Raw genomic sequence first — 18,294 nt, forward strand, 5'->3', positions numbered from 1 at the left:
CACACCTCAAAGACACTATTTGTGATCCCAGGCTTGGGTTTCCATCAGCTTATCCCTGGGACCTCTGTTGCTGTTTTGGTCATCACTTGGTTGAAATTGTTTGTGAGGGCTTCATACCTTCTTCAAGCAAAAGTGAGGCAGATTTTCCTCCCATGACACTTAGAATTGCTCATAGATGTCAGAATGATTCAGTTTATCAAGGCTGACTTTGAGACTGCTGTTTTTCCCTCAATTGTCCTCAACTGTAATTCAAATTCAAAGTACATCATTATAAGGTCATGGTCACTGCCTAGGTCACCTCCTAGGAACGTTCTTGTTTTAACCCTAATCTGTGATGCCAGACCTGAGTAAGACAAGAATATAGTCTGTGATGCTAACCGTTTGGGGAGTGCCATATCCATCCCATAGAGAACTTAAAGACATAAAACTTCTGTCCAGGTAACTTGACTGTTAATTTTCTTAGCTGTCCATTCACTCTCTTTGTATGTGTGGATATTGGTAAGAGTAGGGAGAGGGGGTGAGAGAACTGAAGGGAAGGGGGATTACACTAAATGTATGCCATTTTCTTGTAGGCATGTCCAATCACTGGGGCTATAACTGTAGATCTTTCTTTTTTTTTTACATGTCATTTTTTGTTAACTTTTTGTCTGAAACAGTGTGTCATAAACTAGTTAACTGCTTACTTTTCTGATGTGAGTCTGTAGACAAGTAAATGATTATTGTTGAAAGGGTGTGTATAAACTGAAGATCATAGTGAACTGGGTGCATGGTCGCTGGCTCTTCTTGTATCCCTGGCACCAGTATGAGTGTAAAAAAAAAAAAAAATAAAAAAAAGTGGCGAGAAGGTGGGTTATCGTTTGATGCGTCCCTTTTGTTCCACTATCCGGAGACATGAGTTTTTGGTGAAGTTGTCAACTTCTGGTCAAAACTGATTGCCCTGCTTTTCTTCTCCATCCTCTTTTAACTGCTATGTTGCTGTTTCTCAGAGTCGTCGCAGCGCAGTTCGGACAAATCTATATTCGCTTGGTTAGTCTCGTTCGAGTAACTAGACGCTTGGTTCGATTTTCCAGTTGAACATGGAGAAGGAAAGCGGGTCCTTGATCAATGCGTCCGGCAGAAGAACAATCACTGTGCGTCGTTTCAGGGGAGGGCGGAACCTAGCTCCTGTCCGAGCGTCAACTTTCCTTTTTTCTTCTTCTTCTTCTCCTTTTTTTCTTTTTTTTTTCCCTCCAATAATTAATGTTGATCTAATTGCATGTTTTTCGACGTATATGTATTATACTAAGATGATTTTGATGATTATCTCACATACAGAATCCACACACTCACATCAGAGCAAACTTAGTCACAGACAACTGAAGACACATGCATAATGTTAGAATATTCACTGAAACTGTCCATGAAAACTGAATATTCAGAAAAAGAGCTTAGTGTATTGGAGGAATGCTACTTTGAATACATTTAGATGTACTTACATATATTGATTGAAAACTGACATGTTATACAGAAGAAAAAAAAGCGAAAGAAAACAGAAGAAAAAAAAAGTTTTTTGGGGTTTTTTGGCCAATGAAGGCGTGTGAAAGCACCACAAAAAAAAACCCCACCAAGTTCTGGTGCTCCATGACCTGCATGCAACTGAGGCCACAAAAAAAGGAGAAAAGGAAAAGAAAAAAAAAGATTGATTCCAAGTTTGGTACACATGATTGTATGATTTACGATATGATATTATATATCATATGATATTGTACGGATTCCTTCTATATGTCTTTTTTTTCTCTCTTTTTTTTTTAACAAGCCTAAAATCCGTAAATGAAAAGTTGTATTTATTCCATAAATGTTACTGATTACTATGAGATATAGTTATTATGGAGTGCCAACTATTGGTTTGATTATTTCCATGTTGTTTAGTTGATTGTGTAATTTATATACAAAATAAAACGGTGGTCGACCCAAGAAAGTCCGGGTAAAAAAATAAAATAAAAATAAAAATAAAATAAAAAAGAGAAGGAAAGCGGGAATCGAACCCACGCCCACACAGACAGGGTGTTGGCAGATGAGCGTCTTAACTATTTTACCACCTTCTTCCATTCTGTTTTGCCACAAATGTGGGTGACACTATTACTTCCGGGTTAATGAACCATAATTCTTTGCGCATGTAGAGCACATGATCCACCATGTTTGTTGTTTACGCCGTAGGCTTGAGGTCTGGAGCGAAAGTGTTGAAGTGAGATCAACTCATGGGCGCGAAAATTAAGCAGGCAACCGATAACGTTGCTGGACGAAGAGACAGTTTTTGTGCAACAAGCAGAAGCCAAACCAGAAAAAGCGAAAGTTGTTTTTGCTGGCCTTGATGTCAATCACTAAAAGTGCAAAAACAACTGACTTCTGTTCACAGACCATTGGTTGACTTACATTTTTTAGTTTATTTTTCCCGAGTTTCTGCACTGAATCGTGTATTTCTGAATGTGCAATATTTTGCCAGCGCCATTGTGACTGTGTGCCTAAACATAATACGTGTGTTGATTGTGCATTCATAAAATAAACTCTAAAAAGGGACAGCAACAAGTTGTGCCATGGGCAACCAGTCAGTAAAAAGCCGTCAGATCTCTGGAGATGATACCGCTCCGACTGTGATGACTAGATTTGGAGATACTTCAGGAACATTTGATGATGAGCAAGGAGAGCAAGACCCCCTTCTTCATGGGGTGGGTACGATTTTCTGTTTTAGTTCTTAACTGTCAAAATGCAGGTCATGCCCACCAGTGCAGCAGTTGATGCACGTGTGCAGAACCACGCAAACCGAGCTTGTCCGAGTTTTGTGTAAACGACAAAACTGAAGTCGCAGATCTCCAAAATTAGACAAGCGGGAATGTTGAAATGCAGAAAACAAAAGCATAGAAAACTCTGTAATTGCAAAATAAAACAATTGATCACCACATGACAGAAACAACTTTCTTCTGCAGATTATATTGATTGAAGACATGTGCGTGACCTCTTGTTGTTTGCAACCAAGGTCAAGGTCGCAAGCAAAAGTGACCGCATTTTCTGGCGGTGTTTACGTTTACCGAGGGAGAACATTGTACTGCGAGTTATGAAGTGTACGGTTCATACAAGCAGATTTTCAGTGAAGAGAAGCCAGACGGAATCTGTGAACGAGAGGTTAGGACACCGACGTAACATGTAAACAGCCAAATGGAACCATCCAAAGAAAGCTTCTTACGAAGACTGGTGTCACAGGTAATGCGTAACATTTCCCGTTTTTTCTGTAATCCGATGTGTCCGACCTTGACAGCAGTGTTTTTCAGCATCATGTGCGGGCTCGGAAGTGAGTCTGGTACGGAGAAAAATTAGAATATGTTTCTCGGCTCAGCCAAATACAAAAAAAAGAAGTAAAAAAAATCATTCGCATTGGTTGTCGGACATAATTCATGCCAGATGTTTACCTCAGACTGGAACTATCTTTTCTGCAAATGAGACCTCCAGACACTGAAAGTTGAGCACCGCTAGAGTTCCCTGCGCCTGTCTTTTATTCGAGCTTATGAAGTCATTCTGTTCACAGTACCCTTTTACATTATTTTATTGTTTGTTTGTTTGTCTGTTCTTGTTGTTGTTTTAAGTTGACAAAACGATTGAGAATCAACGCATTTTCCAATGTGTATGTGGTGGGCTGGTGCAGAATGTTTTCTTTTCCATAAGATTGGTATCCCCCATGGGTTTTAACAAAAGTGGAATGATTTGTCAAGTGTCATTGTGATAGACATACTGAGTATTATACTATTGATGTCATATTGTAATCAGACAAGACTTGAAGTTGCATTGTTTTCAGGAGTGGAGACAAGTTATTCATTTTACCACTATCCAATTTACTATTTCTGTTGTATGAATGCCAGCTTGAAAGTTTGCCGTCGATTAGATTGTTGGTGTTCAAAAACATTGTAAAGTTTCATAAACATGACTTCATCTTTTGCTCAGTTTTAAATCTGATCACTGTTTTTGAGTTGTTGTTTTGTTTCTTTTGATAAAAAAGTTGTTTATTGCTGCACTCATCTTTCTCACCCTCTCACTCTCTCATCCCCCTCACACACACACAACCCCCCCCCCCACCCCCCCACATACACACACACACACACACACTCACAAAGTAAATGTGTGATAAGATAATGTTTTGTTCACAGGAATTGAAGAAATGAAGCCTGAAATGTGAAATTGCTTAAACTGTGATGAAATGTTGAGAATCATTTGACTCTGAGTTTGAGGATTATTGTTTATTATTTATATTGTTATTATTATTTGTATTATTTTGTGTTTCGTGTTTGCCTCCACTATTAAGTATGATTAATTAAAACATTTTGTTAACCCTTATTGATGGGGTGTTTTGAGGAAAAGGTGTGGAAAAAAAAAAGAAGTTGATCCGACAATATTTACCATCCACTAATGACATAAGCAGGAGTGCCAAGCAGCAGAAGAGCTTAGTGCACATTTGTACAGTTAGTCATGGGGCACTAAGTAGGGGGCATTAAACTAAAAGCCCTAGCAGACTGGAGTGGTGTTGTCTAAGTTCTGTGACAACACACGCCAGTGCTGTGAGAGGATTTTAACCCCAAATGCACTGCTTGGCCCTGTGTATAGTCTGGGAACTGATCATTTTTTTCTTTTTAAATTTTTTTTTTTTTTTTTAAATAAATTTTTAATCAGTCATTGACATTGGCTGAGTTTGTTTACTCAATACTTCAGCTTTAAATGTCAAATACTTGGCATTATTGGATTTTTTTTTTTTTTAAATAAGTTATTACACTCATGTTTATTCGCAGGGTGGATCCTCTATTTATTAACTTTTTAGACTCCAAATTACAGAAAAAAAAGTGATTATACACTTGAATAAAAGCTTGCACTTTTGCAGTTAATCTTTTTGATCACTTCACTCATTATAGCTTTGTGAAAAAACCTTTATGCATGTTTTTTTTTGGGGGGGTGTTTGTGGTTTGTTTGTTTGTTTGTTTTGGGGTTTGTTTTTTTGTTGTTGCTTAAAACACATTAAGTTCAGGCCTGCCTTTTTTCTTTTTCTTACTTCTGTTTTCCTCTCACCTAGGCTCTCAAAGACTAAGAGAGGCTGGCTTTAACGAAGACAGCAGTAAAAGCTAACCACAGTGATAGATGAATGTTGTGGCACTCTAGAAAATGACTAGTTGGCTGCAGCGTTCATATACTTGTGCTTGCATACGTGTGTGTGTGTGTGTGTGTGTGTGTAGTATCAACTATCACTATCAGTCTGCAAAATAAATGAATCCTAGGGATTCAACTTTCAAGTAGAATGTGGAGTGACTTCTTGAGTTTCCAAACTGAGGGTTGAATAGCTTTGAAGTATCATTTGGCTTCAGGGGAAAAAAGTTCAGATTTTTTAGATTGAAATGCTCTCTCGAAGCACAAAGCTTTATCCAGGAAGAAGCATCCAGCGAAACAGCATTCACCTCCATTTTCCCCACCTTCCCCCATCCTCTACGAAACTTAGTGTTAGGTTTTATTTTTTGTTCTGAATATATATGATATAGTAAGCTAGTTAGATGATTCAAAGAATATGTTGAAATATCCAAAATCTGATAAAGATAAAGCATAGAAGTAAAAAGTATTCAGTTTACATTATGTTTGAATATTTCTAATGTTCATGTACTTGGAATAGTCTAAGAATCATGTGCAGGAACGATTAGCTTCAGCTCAGATTTCAGAATGTTCTTTTGTTCTATTCTGCCATACTGTGCAGATGACTGCAGTGTATTCTTTACAAGTAGGCCCAACACTCGGCTTATATCACAGATTGACATAAGTTTACGTTTGGGCCAACAGCAAAGTGAGAGCTGTATTATCAATTGTTTCTCCAGTCAATGGGAAATCATTTACAGCTTAGTCTCTTGTGAAAGATTATGACTCTCAAACTAAGAGGCAAAATTGCACTGGCTCTTAGTGCTGCACCCTTGTGGGCTGGTTGGCCTTTGGGAACCATCCCAACGCCAAATGTCCTAAAACCCTCTTGGCCGAGAGAGTGTGGATGTAACTTGGGCAAGACACTCTCCACAGTAATCAAATTCTTGCCCAAATAGTCGGAACAGCAGTTGCCTCCTCTGCTGTTCTGATGGACTCATAGTCGGACACAACTGACATAAAAAAAATAAAAAAAATTTTTAAATTCTTTACAAGTTTTCATATGTAGAATTTTTTGTTCAATATTGTTGCAGCGCAAAAGGGCGAGCACATTAACACCCCACAAGTCCAGTCAGCAGCTGGGGGTCCCCAAGTTGTTGCCCACAGTATTCAAATGGCAGGATGGGGGCAAAGAGGTCGCAGTGGCTGGCACATTCAATGGCTGGAAAGGGACAATTCCATTGGTTAAAAGGTGAGCGCTTGTACAGTTGTAGCTTTTAGAGGCGTTTGATTGGCTAAGAGCGGACCAGGCAAGATGGGTCGTCTTTTCACTGTTAGTCGCGCGAAATTTGGCCAAGAAGAGCAAACCGATAGGCCTAGTTTGCATCAGTTTGACATGGTAAGTATATGTATCACCAAACATGGCGTATAATACAAACTCCTCCTATTAATATTACTGTCACTGCTCGTCTGATTCCTCCTTCCATGCTTATGAACATTGATTTGAACAGATTTTTTAATATGTCATCTTTGAATTTGTTTGTTAAATTATTTGTAAATGTCCAACTTTTTTATTCTGAACTTTTTATGACAAAATTTTATTTAGGCGCATATACCAAAGATTGCTTAAATTTCATTATTTATGTCATCAGTCATCAGTTGGAATATTTTTTTATGGGAATATTGTTGTGTGTGTGTGTGCTCTTTTTTTCATACAGCATGATAGGTGAGGAAAAAAAGTGCAGGTATCAACTAAACAATTCTTCCATAATTTGAAATTAACTCTGCAAAGATTAAAAAGTAAAATGTAAAATGAAAAACCCTTCAAAGACTGCATGGGGCTTGTTATTGTGCAAAGTGCAGCATTTTGAGCAGTACACTTTGCACAAAGACTTCAAAAACAGAACACATTTTACTACATCCATGGTTCTTTTCTGTGGATTTCCCCCCCTGTTTTTATTTTGTTTTACATAGTTTAATTTTGTGTGTGTGTGTGTGGAAAAATTGCAGTAAATAGTATATGTTTATGAGAAGGAGACTATGGCAGGAAACTGAATATTATATGTCTATGAGGAGACAATGGCTGGAAACTGAATAACTAGTCTACAGCAATCCAACTTCAATTCCATAAATTACCCATTTATTTGTGCAGTTTTGCAGTTAATTTTCTTGGTCTCCATTTCAGCAAAACGGACTTCTACACCATTGTAGATTTGCCAGAAGGGGAACATGAGTACAAGTTCTGTGTGGATGGCCAGTGGGTTGTTAATCCAAAAGAGGTAAGTAGATTAAAATGGATACAGCAGTGTGTGTGTGTGTTTGAATTAATCTAAATTTGGAACCCCCATCCATCCATTTCCCCTGTCCTTTTTCCCTTGTGATTTAGCATTGAGTTTAATTTCATGATTATATTAACTTTGGAAAAAGAAAGCCGTTTAATCAGTTACTCATTGATTGGTGTACTGGTGTGTATATAGATATATATATATGAAAAGCATTGAAATATGTGTCAGTGTGCAATTTATGTGCATGTTTATATAATGGTGAACATTTAATGCATTTCCATAATGATGCATGCAGGTGTGATGCATAAGTCAAAGATGATGACTGCCAGTGACCTACTGTTATAGTTATATCCATTAATCACCATGAGTACATGACTTTGATTTTGACAAACATGTACAATCCTTGTAAAAAGCAGACACATCATCACATGCATTGTGCTTTGAAACGTAAAGATATGAATTGTCCATTGCCCAGCCACCAGACACAGTGGAATGTGGAAAAGTAGAATTATGCTTCCTGATTCATAAACAAAAGCCAGAACAAAAATCCCCCCCCCCCCCCCCCCTTCTTTTCTTCTTCTTCTTCTGCATCCATAGGCTGCAACTCACACATTCACTTGTATGTAAGAGTGGGTTTTTACATGTTTGACCATTTTAGGCAGCCATACTCTGTTTTCCAGGATGTGCATGCTGGGTATAATAATAATAATAATAATGATGATGATGATATTTATATAGCACTGAATCTTGTGCACAGACGAATCAAAGCGAATTCGCACCAGTCAATCACACACATGTATAACTCTAAAACTGGAGAAACTGAAGACAAGGAAGAGGCAGGGAAGGGAGGCTATTTTGGGTGGGTTTTAAGGCCAGACTTGGAAGAGCTGAGTGTGGAGATCTGATAAAGTAAAAGAGGAAGTTCATTCCAATTGCAAGGTCAAGAGGCAGAAAGAATGGCGGCCAGCAGTCAAGTGTTTGAATCTGGGTATGCGTAAACAGAGTGGATCCAAAGCCAGTCGTTGAGAGCAAGATGGAGTGTAGAAGTGAAGGCAGCCACAGAGATAGGAAGGGGCAAATTTGTCAATACATTTATAACATAGAGTGCTGTTCATTTTCTATAACCCTTCGAACGCAGACATGGATAAGAGGATCTTTAATGTGCCTATTTGATCTTCTACTGTTCTAGTTCTGTATGCATATGCTCTCATAGAGGAATCAGGCACAAGGAGGTTTGCACATATGTTGACTTGGGAGATTGGAAAATCACCACCCTTAACCCACCTGTTGTACTGAAACCAGAGATTAAACTCAGGAAACTTGGGCAAGAATCCAGCTCTCTTAACCATTCAGACACTGCACCCGAATTTCATTGGCACCATTTTCCTTTCCTCTTGCCTCTTTGTTAGTCAAAATAGTATGGCATCTTATATATATATATATATAATTATTTTTATATTACAACTGTTTGGAGTTTTTTTATGTTAATTGAAGTTTTTTTTCTTTTTTTTTCCTCACAAGAATTCATTGCACCTGTGATTAAATGTGTGACGTGTTGTGCAGCCCTCAGCTCCAAATGGTTTAGGTTCAACAAACAACAAGGTTCTAGTGAAGAAATCTGACTTTGAGGTCTTTGAGGCCCTGGCTCTGGACAGTCTGCATGCTAACAAACCTAAGACACGTGAGTATGTTCTGAAGCATTGCGGTAGTGGTCAGTCAGTGTGTGTTTCAGTTTCAGTTTCATTAGCTCAAGGAGGCGTCACTGCGTTCGGACAAATCCATATACGCTACACCACATCTGCCAAGCAGATGCCTGACCAGCAGCGTAACCCAACGCGCTTAGTCAGGCCTTGAGAAAAAAAAAAAGGGGGTATTTGTATTTGTATTTCTTTTTATCACAACAGATTTCTCTGTGTGAAATTCGGGCTGCTCTCCCCAGGGAGAGCGCGTCGCTATGCTACAGCGCCACCCATTTTTTTGTATTTTTTCCTGCGTGCAGTTTTATTTGTTTTTCCTATCGAAGTGGATTTTTCTACAGAATTTTGCCAGGAACAACCCTTTTGTTGCCGTGGGTTCTTTTACGTGCGCTAAGTGCATGCTGCAAACGGGACCTCGGTTTATCGTCTCATCCGAATGACTAGCGTCCAGACCACCACTCAAGGTCTGGTGGAGGGGGAGAAAATATCGGCGGCTGAGCTGTGATTTGAACCAGCGCACTCAGATTCTCTCTCGCTTCCTAGGCGGACGCGTTACCTCTAGGCCATCACTCCACGGGTGGGATTTGCGTGTGTGTGTGTGTGTAAGGTGTACCATGAAACAAGAGTGTGTGTCTGTATGAAAGAGAGAGGGAGAAAGTATGTGTCTATGTGCGCGTCTGAACAGAAATACTATGACCCAAATTGTTTATGGAGAAACTGGTATTTATCCAATTAGTGTGTTAGTGAAAATGAGATTAGTTCGATTTTGGACCAGCTTAGTAATATCAAACACAGAAAAATATTCTGGGAAAATATATTTGATATTACTTGACTTATATCGAAATGGTATTTATTCTTCAAAATGGATGAGTTGTATCAGACAAATTTTAATAGAAGCAGGGTATGACTGTGTTTGGGATGGTCAATTCTTCTTGGAGAGGGAATCTTTCTGCAAGAATGTCAACATTGCTTTGAGAGATAGTTTTCAAAATCTATGGAGACATGCTCTAGAGGCGAGTAATAAATGTTTGTTTTATCGAAATTTCAAAAGTGGATTTGTAGAGAAAATATATAAGTCAAATGCCTGATAATTATGTTATCAGCTTCTTCAGATTTCGAAGTAGTAATCATAAGCTGGAAATAGAAACAGGGAGACACAAAGGCATACCATGAGAGTTACGGTTTTGTAAGGTTTGTAACATGTCTGTGATTGGTGATGAGTTTCATTTTGTAATGGAATGTCCCAGTTATGATCAGTTACGAAATAGATATGTTCCTAAAAAATATTTGTCTCCAAAATCGGTTTTTAATTTTTGTAATATGCTCAAAGGAGGCAAAAAAAGTCATTTTAGCTGTAAGTAAGATGATTAGATTTGCAAATGTTGCCTAGTTATACTTTTGGAGTTAAAAGACATTTGTGTTTTCTCAACTTTTATGTGACATTGTTGTGTATTTGGAAATGTTTGTTATGGGCACGAAAAGAGTATTTTGCAGTAATCCTCCATACTCCAATAGGAGTGAAAGGATAATTAAAACTTGAAACTTGTGTTTGAGGTCCAAAATTATACCTCAAAACAGAAGTACAATTGACAGAGAAAGTGTATGTGTGTGTGTGTGCTTGTGTCTGTTAGTGTGTGTCTGTTGGCAAGATGCAACAACAGAAGCTCATTACTACCGTTCTAGAAACCTTGCCAGCTTCCGCGGTCCCATGTCACAGAATAGTTGTGCCACTTTTGTTTGGCAGCTGAGGGAGCAGTGACCCCTTCTGATGGCTACACTCAAGAAATCCCAGCTCGAAGGACGGATGGAAAACACCCGGGTCCTCCTTTTCTACCTCCCCAGCTTCAGCAAATGATGCTGAACAAGGAGACCCCTGCACACGTCAGTATTGTTTTTGTTCAAGCTTCTCTTTGGTGACAAAAAAAAAATCAAAGAGTGTGTGTGTGTGTCTGTGCATGTAGGTATATATATCCTGTTTGTTGCTATAGATGATGGTGAATAACACTTTGGGTAATGATATGTTCCATGGCCAAATTTTGCTTTTTTTGTTGGTAGGTTCACTAAACAGTTCATTACTTGTTTTATGTAGTGAGACAAGCTAACTTTTTTTTTTTAAATACATTTTTGGCATGTTTGTTTTGCTATGATTTGACAATGTCATTATTTTATTTTGTTTAGAATAGTTGGGGTAAGAATGGAGATTTTCTTAAATAGTTTCAATGACAATTACAGAACACAAACACACATATATTGCAGAACATAGAACCTCAAATATACTGGAAAATTGTTATAATTGTGTGTGCAACCTGTGTGTGAAATATGAAAAGCTTGCAGCCCATCACTCAGACACAGTGGCCACATAGCAGTCTGGGTTTCAAGGGAAGAAATGGACAGCCATTCCTCACATCACGCACAAACTGATAATGGGAACAATTAATGGAAAGGGGAGACATTTTTACTTCTCCCTGGGCTGAATCTCTTAGTCTGCTGAAACTGGGCTAACGAAATTACTGTGCTTGATATGGGAACACTGGCACTGCCATTGCCAAAACAGCTGTGTTTGGTTCAGTTCAGGGGATACTATACGTCAGGGGATATTATGCTGATAGACAAATTTATAAGCGTGCACACTCGTAAGTGAGCTTAGTTAGGGGCATCCATGTCCTAGTGGGAAGATTGAAATGGGACCATTATTGCTGTGAATAAGCATTGAAGTTACAAAATATTAAAATATTAATATGTGTGTGTGTGTGTGTAGATATATAGATAGATATTCTCTTGAATACGAGAAATGGAAGATTGTGTATGGTTTGAGAATTTTACAGGATAGCTGGCCATGCTCTTTTTTTTTTCTCTTTTTTTTTTAAATATAAGAGTGTACATTTTCTTGATTTTTTTTCTTTCAGAATGAGAGTTCATTTGTTTGCAGTTTTTAAACATTGATCTGCATTATTTCTTTCTTACAGTTTTCTTTTGCCCCAGTTTGTCTTGGTTTTATTGAGTGAGTCATCATTTCTTTGTTAGTTTTTGAAAGAATGGGTCCGGTGTGTATCTGCTTTTCACAGATTGGGTCTTCATTTCTTTTTATATTACAGTGTGAACCATCATTGTTACCTGAGCCAAATCATGTCATGTTGAATCACCTGTATGCACTTTCAATAAAGGTATGTCATTAATGTCCTTAAGTTTAACAGCCTTTTACTATTACTAAGGGATTTAAGATGTCAAGTAGAATGTGTTTTATAAACGGTATTTATTTTAGGAAAGCGTATGACAGAAACTAACTGACCAGATGGAATGATAAGCTGTTTGTTTTCTTTGACTGAGTTGGATATGTTACTGGTATCAGAACGATTATTGTAATTGTATCTTTCTGTGTCTGCCTGACTAAGTGTGATTTTTCTTATTCTTTTTTTTTTTTTCATTCCTAATACCTTCTTGCAGTGATATATTCAGATTGTTAGAATTGTTTTTCTTTTTCATTTTTTCCCCAATGTTTTGAAAATTGAAATGAGTAATGAATTACTTAATATTGTTTTAGATGATAATATGTCATATACATAATTAATATTGGCCTTGTGTTGTTCGTTTTCTGTCATTGTCTGTTTTATTTTATTCTCTTTTTTTTTTCTTTTTTTTTTTTTGCAGGATGGAGTGATGGTGCTGAGTGCAACTCACCGATTCCGCAGAAAGTTTGTTACCACACTTCTGTACAAACCTATCTAACACCAGCTGTGTTCTAGCACCTAATTCAGTTTCTGGGCAGAGCGAGAGAGAGAAAAATCTGTGTGTGGGTTGCACATCTGAACTGAACCTACCATTGTGTATTTTTCGGTTTTTTTCTTTTCTTACTGGAGTTGATTATGAAATGAATGTGTGTGTCACTGTACTAGACAGAGGGTAGAAAGAAAGAGAGAAAAGTGTTCAGTGGTTGCAAGTTTGAACTGGACCCACCAGCAGTGTAGTTTTTCCCTTCTTGCTGGAGTTGGTGATGAAGTGTGTGTGTGTGTGTGTGTGTGTCCTTGAACTTGGGAGAGGTGTGTGAATGTGGGAGTGATTTCCTGAAAATATGGCATTTCTAACTGATGCATTTGAGAGGCTGAGAAACATCTGCCACGCCTGCTATATGACATTGCATTGACTCAGATAATGTTAGATAGACATGTAAATGTTGACTCAAACTTGAGAAATGTTGACTCAGGCTTGGTTGTTTTTTTTTTTTGTTGTTGTTTTTTTTGTCATTTGTATGTGATCCATCTTTCCCTTCCACCTATTTTTGTTCTTGTTTTTGTTGTTGTTGTTGTTTTCTTGAACATCTTATCTCAAAGAAGGGGAAAAATCACCTCACTGAATTAGCCATGAAAGGTGATAGCACAGGAGAAGTGAGGCAATGAAGTGGTTTTTATTTTTGTTTTTTGGACTTGATCACAAAAGTATTGGTTCAGATCTTCCTTGTATCTGGTGGGTTCAGGAGGGAGATTGTTCCGATTCTCTCAGGTCAACATGTGGAGGCTTGCAACTGTCTTAACTCATTCCTCTTGGGCGCAAGTGCATGTATTTTTGCGCCTATGTCCAAACAGTACCTGGGGCATCAAATCATGATTCATCAACTTGTACAAAGTGTAAACATGGAAGAGACACGACGTTTGATAAAATTTCAGGCAATTTACTGAGGTTGAGGTTCATTTCGAGCCATTTTCAAGTTCGGGGGTAGGGTCAGGATGGGTTGTGCAAGTTTTGTTTATGATCATAGCAAGAAAGTTGTGTATCCCTACTTGGGAGGTATTAAACTGTTCTCAGTTGTTTAAAGTTGTTTTGATCCTAACAATGATGTATAGAGTGATTGTAGGTTTTGATACATGGGGCAGTATGTGAGAGATAGGGCGAATTTTCGATCTTTTAATTTTTTGATAATCTGTGCTCCCCAAAAACTAGAGTATTCAGGCAGCGGTAAAAACAGTCATCCATTAAAAGCCCACTCATGTATACGAGTTAACATGGGTGTCGCAGTCATGATGGACATCCATGATTCCAAGCCTATGGTTGATGGATTATTGAAATACAAATGTATACTTCCTGTGTACTGCCATTTAAAAGAGACTGTGGTAGAGAAGTACAACAATAAATGGTGGTGCATGTGAAAGCCCATTTGTACAAATTGAGTCAGTGTATATGGGAGTAGTTGCCAATGGAGGCAGTTATGACAAGTTTAATTTGAGAATCAATTGTGCTCAGATACTGAAACATTTTTTACCATGTAGTTTTTTTAGTAATGGTGTGCTTTGGCGAGACCGTAAAGCTTGAGCATTAACAAGGAATGATCTTCAGCACTGTATTTCTGTGATGATGTGCATTTGGGAGTAAGAAATTTCTCCAAGGAGACAGCTTTTACGTTGGTGTGATCACACAAAAGTTGTTCTTTGCTTTGTGTACTTTATTTTTGGTCTCTTTTATTTTTCTTCACCGCCCCAACGTCCATGTCGTTTCAGTGGCATTACACCCATGGGGTTCATCCCGAATCCCCAGTACATGTTTGGTTATTCTTGTTCATGTCTTTCGAATTGTTTTTCTACCTTTCTGTTGTAATCAGTGTGTTATTTCTTATCCTGTACAGTTTGATTGCACAGTCATTTGCTGAGATTTTTTTTTTTTTTTTCTGTTTCATGACTATTTGGTGTTTTTCTTTTATATTATTTTTATACTTATTATTGATGTGTTTTCCAAATGATCAATGTTTGTTGATTTTGTTACTAACAGTCTACTACCCATTTGGATTTTGCAGGTTTCAGCAATAGACAATATAATCATCTAGTTTGACGTGAAGTTTTGACAAGTCCGTAGGAATACGTAGTTGATCTTTCCCCAGCCCCTTCCCTTTTCCTTGCCTCAGTCCAGACTGGATGTGTTTGGACATTTTCTGCATTTCTGTAAATTGTGATGCTGCAATCATATTGTCAGTCTTTTAGTCTGCCTGTTATGCCATGCCTCAAAATATTTTGATCTGTTTTAGGCGGGTTTTTTTCTGTTTCGTTTTTTGTGTTGTTTTTTTTTTTTCAATTTATACTCAGTGTAATAATGTGCCATTACAATCCTTTTTTGTCTCCTGGATGGAAGGTAGAGATTTTGAAAGTTGAAAAGAGCATGTTTTGCTCCAAAATACTGGGGTTCAATGCTGCTTGTGTATGAAGCATTTTATCGTCATTGGGTGTTCTTCATTAGGCATTTAAGGTAGACCAGAACCCCTTGAAGCCTCAGTGAAATTGAACTCTGGAAGATATGCAGTGAAAAATATCCTCATTCCAGCTGTTGAAAACTAGCCTGGTTCAATAGTTTCTTCCATCGGAGAGTTAATAGTGGTGCTAACTGTTAAACTTTTTTAAGCTTCCCACTAACAAAGTATTTATTTTGCATGGTGGATTGGAATTTTAGAATGCCTTTCCATTTTCAGGTGTGTCTTTTTTTTTCTTTTTTTTCTTCTTTTTTTTTCTTTTTTCAGTGCAGAAGTATGTTGGTATACGCTGCTGAAACTTTGGGATATCAAAATCACTTCTTCTTTTTTTGTTTTTTTGTTTTTTTTTGTTTTTGTTTTTTTTTTCTTCTTCTTTTCCCACCCAGTTTGGTTGCCAGAAGTGATTGGTATTTTATGCATATCTGGCATTCAGCGGAAAATTGCAAACTAAAGAGAATTTAAATCAGAATTCACAGATGAAACAAGATCAGATTTGAAAAAAATGATTTCAGCTCTTTTTCTTCTTTTTTTTTCTTTTTCTTTTAGCTTTTTTTCCTTATTAGGATTTTTTAAAACATATTCTTGATGAAAAAGAGTGGGCATCAATATCAGATGACATTTTTCAATTGCTGCCTATTGATCCATTCAGTGGTAACCTTTGGGTAAAGGAATCAACCTCAAGAACATCCTCCTGTGAATGACAGTCATTGTCATTGTCCATTCATTGGCCAGAGAGACACTTTGATATCAGCTTACTTGCCCCTTTCTTATTTCTGGCTCCTAAACACCACTCACTTAAACTGAATTTTCTAACACACTTGGTGTACCTATATTTCCCTGAACACTCCACTCAGAATAATAGCCATCAGTGACTCAGTATCTTTTCTGGGATCCATTTTCTGAATCTCCTAACTACTACTTCTTCTTCCTCGTTCACTTCCCATTAGATGAGCAGCCCGGTGTCCTCGATGAAGGCTGTCGTCCGTCGCAGCTCCTCCAGGGTGCTGTACAGTTTGGCTTCCACTGCTGTCAGTGTTGGCCAGTACTTCCTCCTGGATGCTGCATGCGTCCTACAGTCTTGAAGGATGTGGTCGGTTGTCATTAGAATCTCCTAACAAGATGGGGTTTTTTTTGGGGGGGGTGGGGGGGGGTTGTTTTTTGTTTTTTTCTAGCTACTGATGTCGCCTCCTCTTCTTGCCACTTTAAATAATGATGAACTTGGGCATTATTTTCTCACGGTGGAAGTTAGGGAGCTACTGTCTTTCCAGTTCACACACACACACACACACACACACACACACACATATATATATATATATATATATATATATATATATATGAACTACATTATTTATATATATATATATGAAATAAAAAGTCAGCTTGAACCAAAGGCAAACCAGACAAAAACCAAATCAAATCCTCAAAACACACACACAAAATGTACAGAATGTGGTCGAGTTTCTGATGACTTGACTTTTTTTTCTTTCTTTCTTTTTTTTTTTTTTTTTTTTTTTTTTAGATTGTGTGCAAGATGATGATGTGCAAAATGGTATTGCCAAAAGGGTGTGTGCCTGCCTGTGTGAGATGGGAAGTTATGGTAATTATTTACTGCGTTATATTCAACATGCCAAGCCTATTTTAGACACGTGGGGACATATTTGACCAGATGAGCCTCTCTGTGGCAGACTTTTAGCAGAACAGTCGGAGGTACAACTATGAGTTGCGGCTTGGTCCATCTATGCCAATGAAAAGTTTTGGCTGAAAATAGAAAACTCAGGACTCTGTCACTGCTTATCTGAATCAGCATTTTGTTAGTTTCATTCAGGTTTTTTACATCAGCACCAACCTCAGGTGATACGGCAGTTGGGGATGTGGACCTATCTCACACTATACTGACACCACCAGAACGAGAACACCTCAAAATGGGCAGCAGAATTGCCACATTTTTTTATATTGGGTGTCTCTGTGTTTCCGAGTCTGTAACTTTTGGACTGCAAGCTTGTCACTCTTTAGTTTACTTGCTGACAGAGCTAGCCTTGCAGCAGGACTCTGAAGTTGCAGTAGTTGATCAGCAGATAAGTTTGAAAGTGGTATTCATCATGAATCAGAATGGTGGAATCATTTGTCTTCAGATTTACTGGCAAAATTGCCAAAGAGAAGTTTGAAAGGGTTATTTATCATGACTCAAGATGATGGAATCTCTGTCTTCAGATTTACTGCCAGAGCAGTCTCTGAAGGGGCTTCACATTACAACAAAGGGACATGATTAACCAATGCTCAGTGGAAATTCCCTTTTTTGCTGAGATAATGTGTACACATGTGTGTTTGTAAGTTGTACAGTGAAAGGTGATGCTCAAATGATGTGTAGTTAGCTGCTTGTCCTTTTGTCATATGAAATGAAAGCTCTCGGTGACTGGATTTTGGATATATGCAAATTTGCTTCACACAGTTTTGTGGGTGGATATGTTTTTTGTTGTTTTTTTGTTGTTATTGTTTCTTATTGTGGTTTTTGTCTGCGTGTGTGTGTTTTCATCTGACATGAAGATTGAAAGTGTTGGGTGATTTCTGTTACCTTGTTCAAAGGTTGATGCAAGTCCATACAAGTATTCTTTTCTGATCATCCGTACATGTCAGAGGAATGTGTGATGGCCGATGTTTTTGTTGGGGGGGTTTTTTTGGTTGTTTTTTTCTGTTTGTTTTTAATTGATATTCAAGAAGCCTTCTGGTGATATCATTATTACCAAGATGGTAATGTGGTGATGAATCGTACATGGCTTGATTGAGAGTTGTCTCTGTTGGGTGTGGGGGTAGGGAAGGGCCTTGGAGGAGGAGGGTGGTGGTGGTGAGAGGGCAAGAGGGGGAAGGGAAATGGGTGAGGGAGAGTGGGGAATAAGATTGTATTATTTTCGCACTTTTTTTTTTCTCTCTCTCTCTCTCTCTCTCT

At 38.0% G+C, this 18,294-nt stretch overlaps 1 protein-coding gene across 1 annotated transcript; it reads left to right on the forward strand.

The window, feature by feature from the left end:
* The first annotated feature begins 2,224 nt into the window (after positions 1 to 2,224).
* Positions 2,225 to 15,604, forward strand: LOC143296101 (5'-AMP-activated protein kinase subunit beta-2-like). Its single transcript, XM_076607872.1, has 7 exons — positions 2,225 to 2,705; positions 6,231 to 6,388; positions 7,322 to 7,415; positions 8,985 to 9,102; positions 10,863 to 10,999; positions 12,214 to 12,282; positions 12,767 to 15,604. Exons 1-7 carry the CDS (start codon positions 2,574 to 2,576, stop codon positions 12,842 to 12,844), a joined length of 786 nt encoding a protein of 261 aa, XP_076463987.1. The 5' UTR covers positions 2,225 to 2,573; the 3' UTR covers positions 12,845 to 15,604.
* Positions 15,605 to 18,294: the final 2,690 nt, after the last annotated feature.

The sequence above is a fragment of the Babylonia areolata genome, chromosome 21 (genome assembly GCF_041734735.1).
Source record: "Babylonia areolata isolate BAREFJ2019XMU chromosome 21, ASM4173473v1, whole genome shotgun sequence".
Taxonomy (NCBI): Eukaryota; Metazoa; Mollusca; class Gastropoda; order Neogastropoda; family Buccinidae; genus Babylonia; species Babylonia areolata.

What these genes read in the sequence shown, in the direction of transcription:
- LOC143296101 (XM_076607872.1), top strand. Translation starts at nt 2,574, where the DNA reads ATGGGCAACCAGTCAGTAAAAAGCCGTCAGATCTCTGGAGATGATACC. An exon ending in TGCTAACAAACCTAAGACAC is followed by an intron (nt 9,103 to 10,862) that starts GTGAGTATGTTC and finishes TTTGTTTGGCAG; the next exon opens with CTGAGGGAGCAGTGACCCCT. An exon ending in ACAAGGAGACCCCTGCACAC is followed by an intron (nt 11,000 to 12,213) that starts GTCAGTATTGTT and finishes TTTATATTACAG; the next exon opens with TGTGAACCATCATTGTTACC.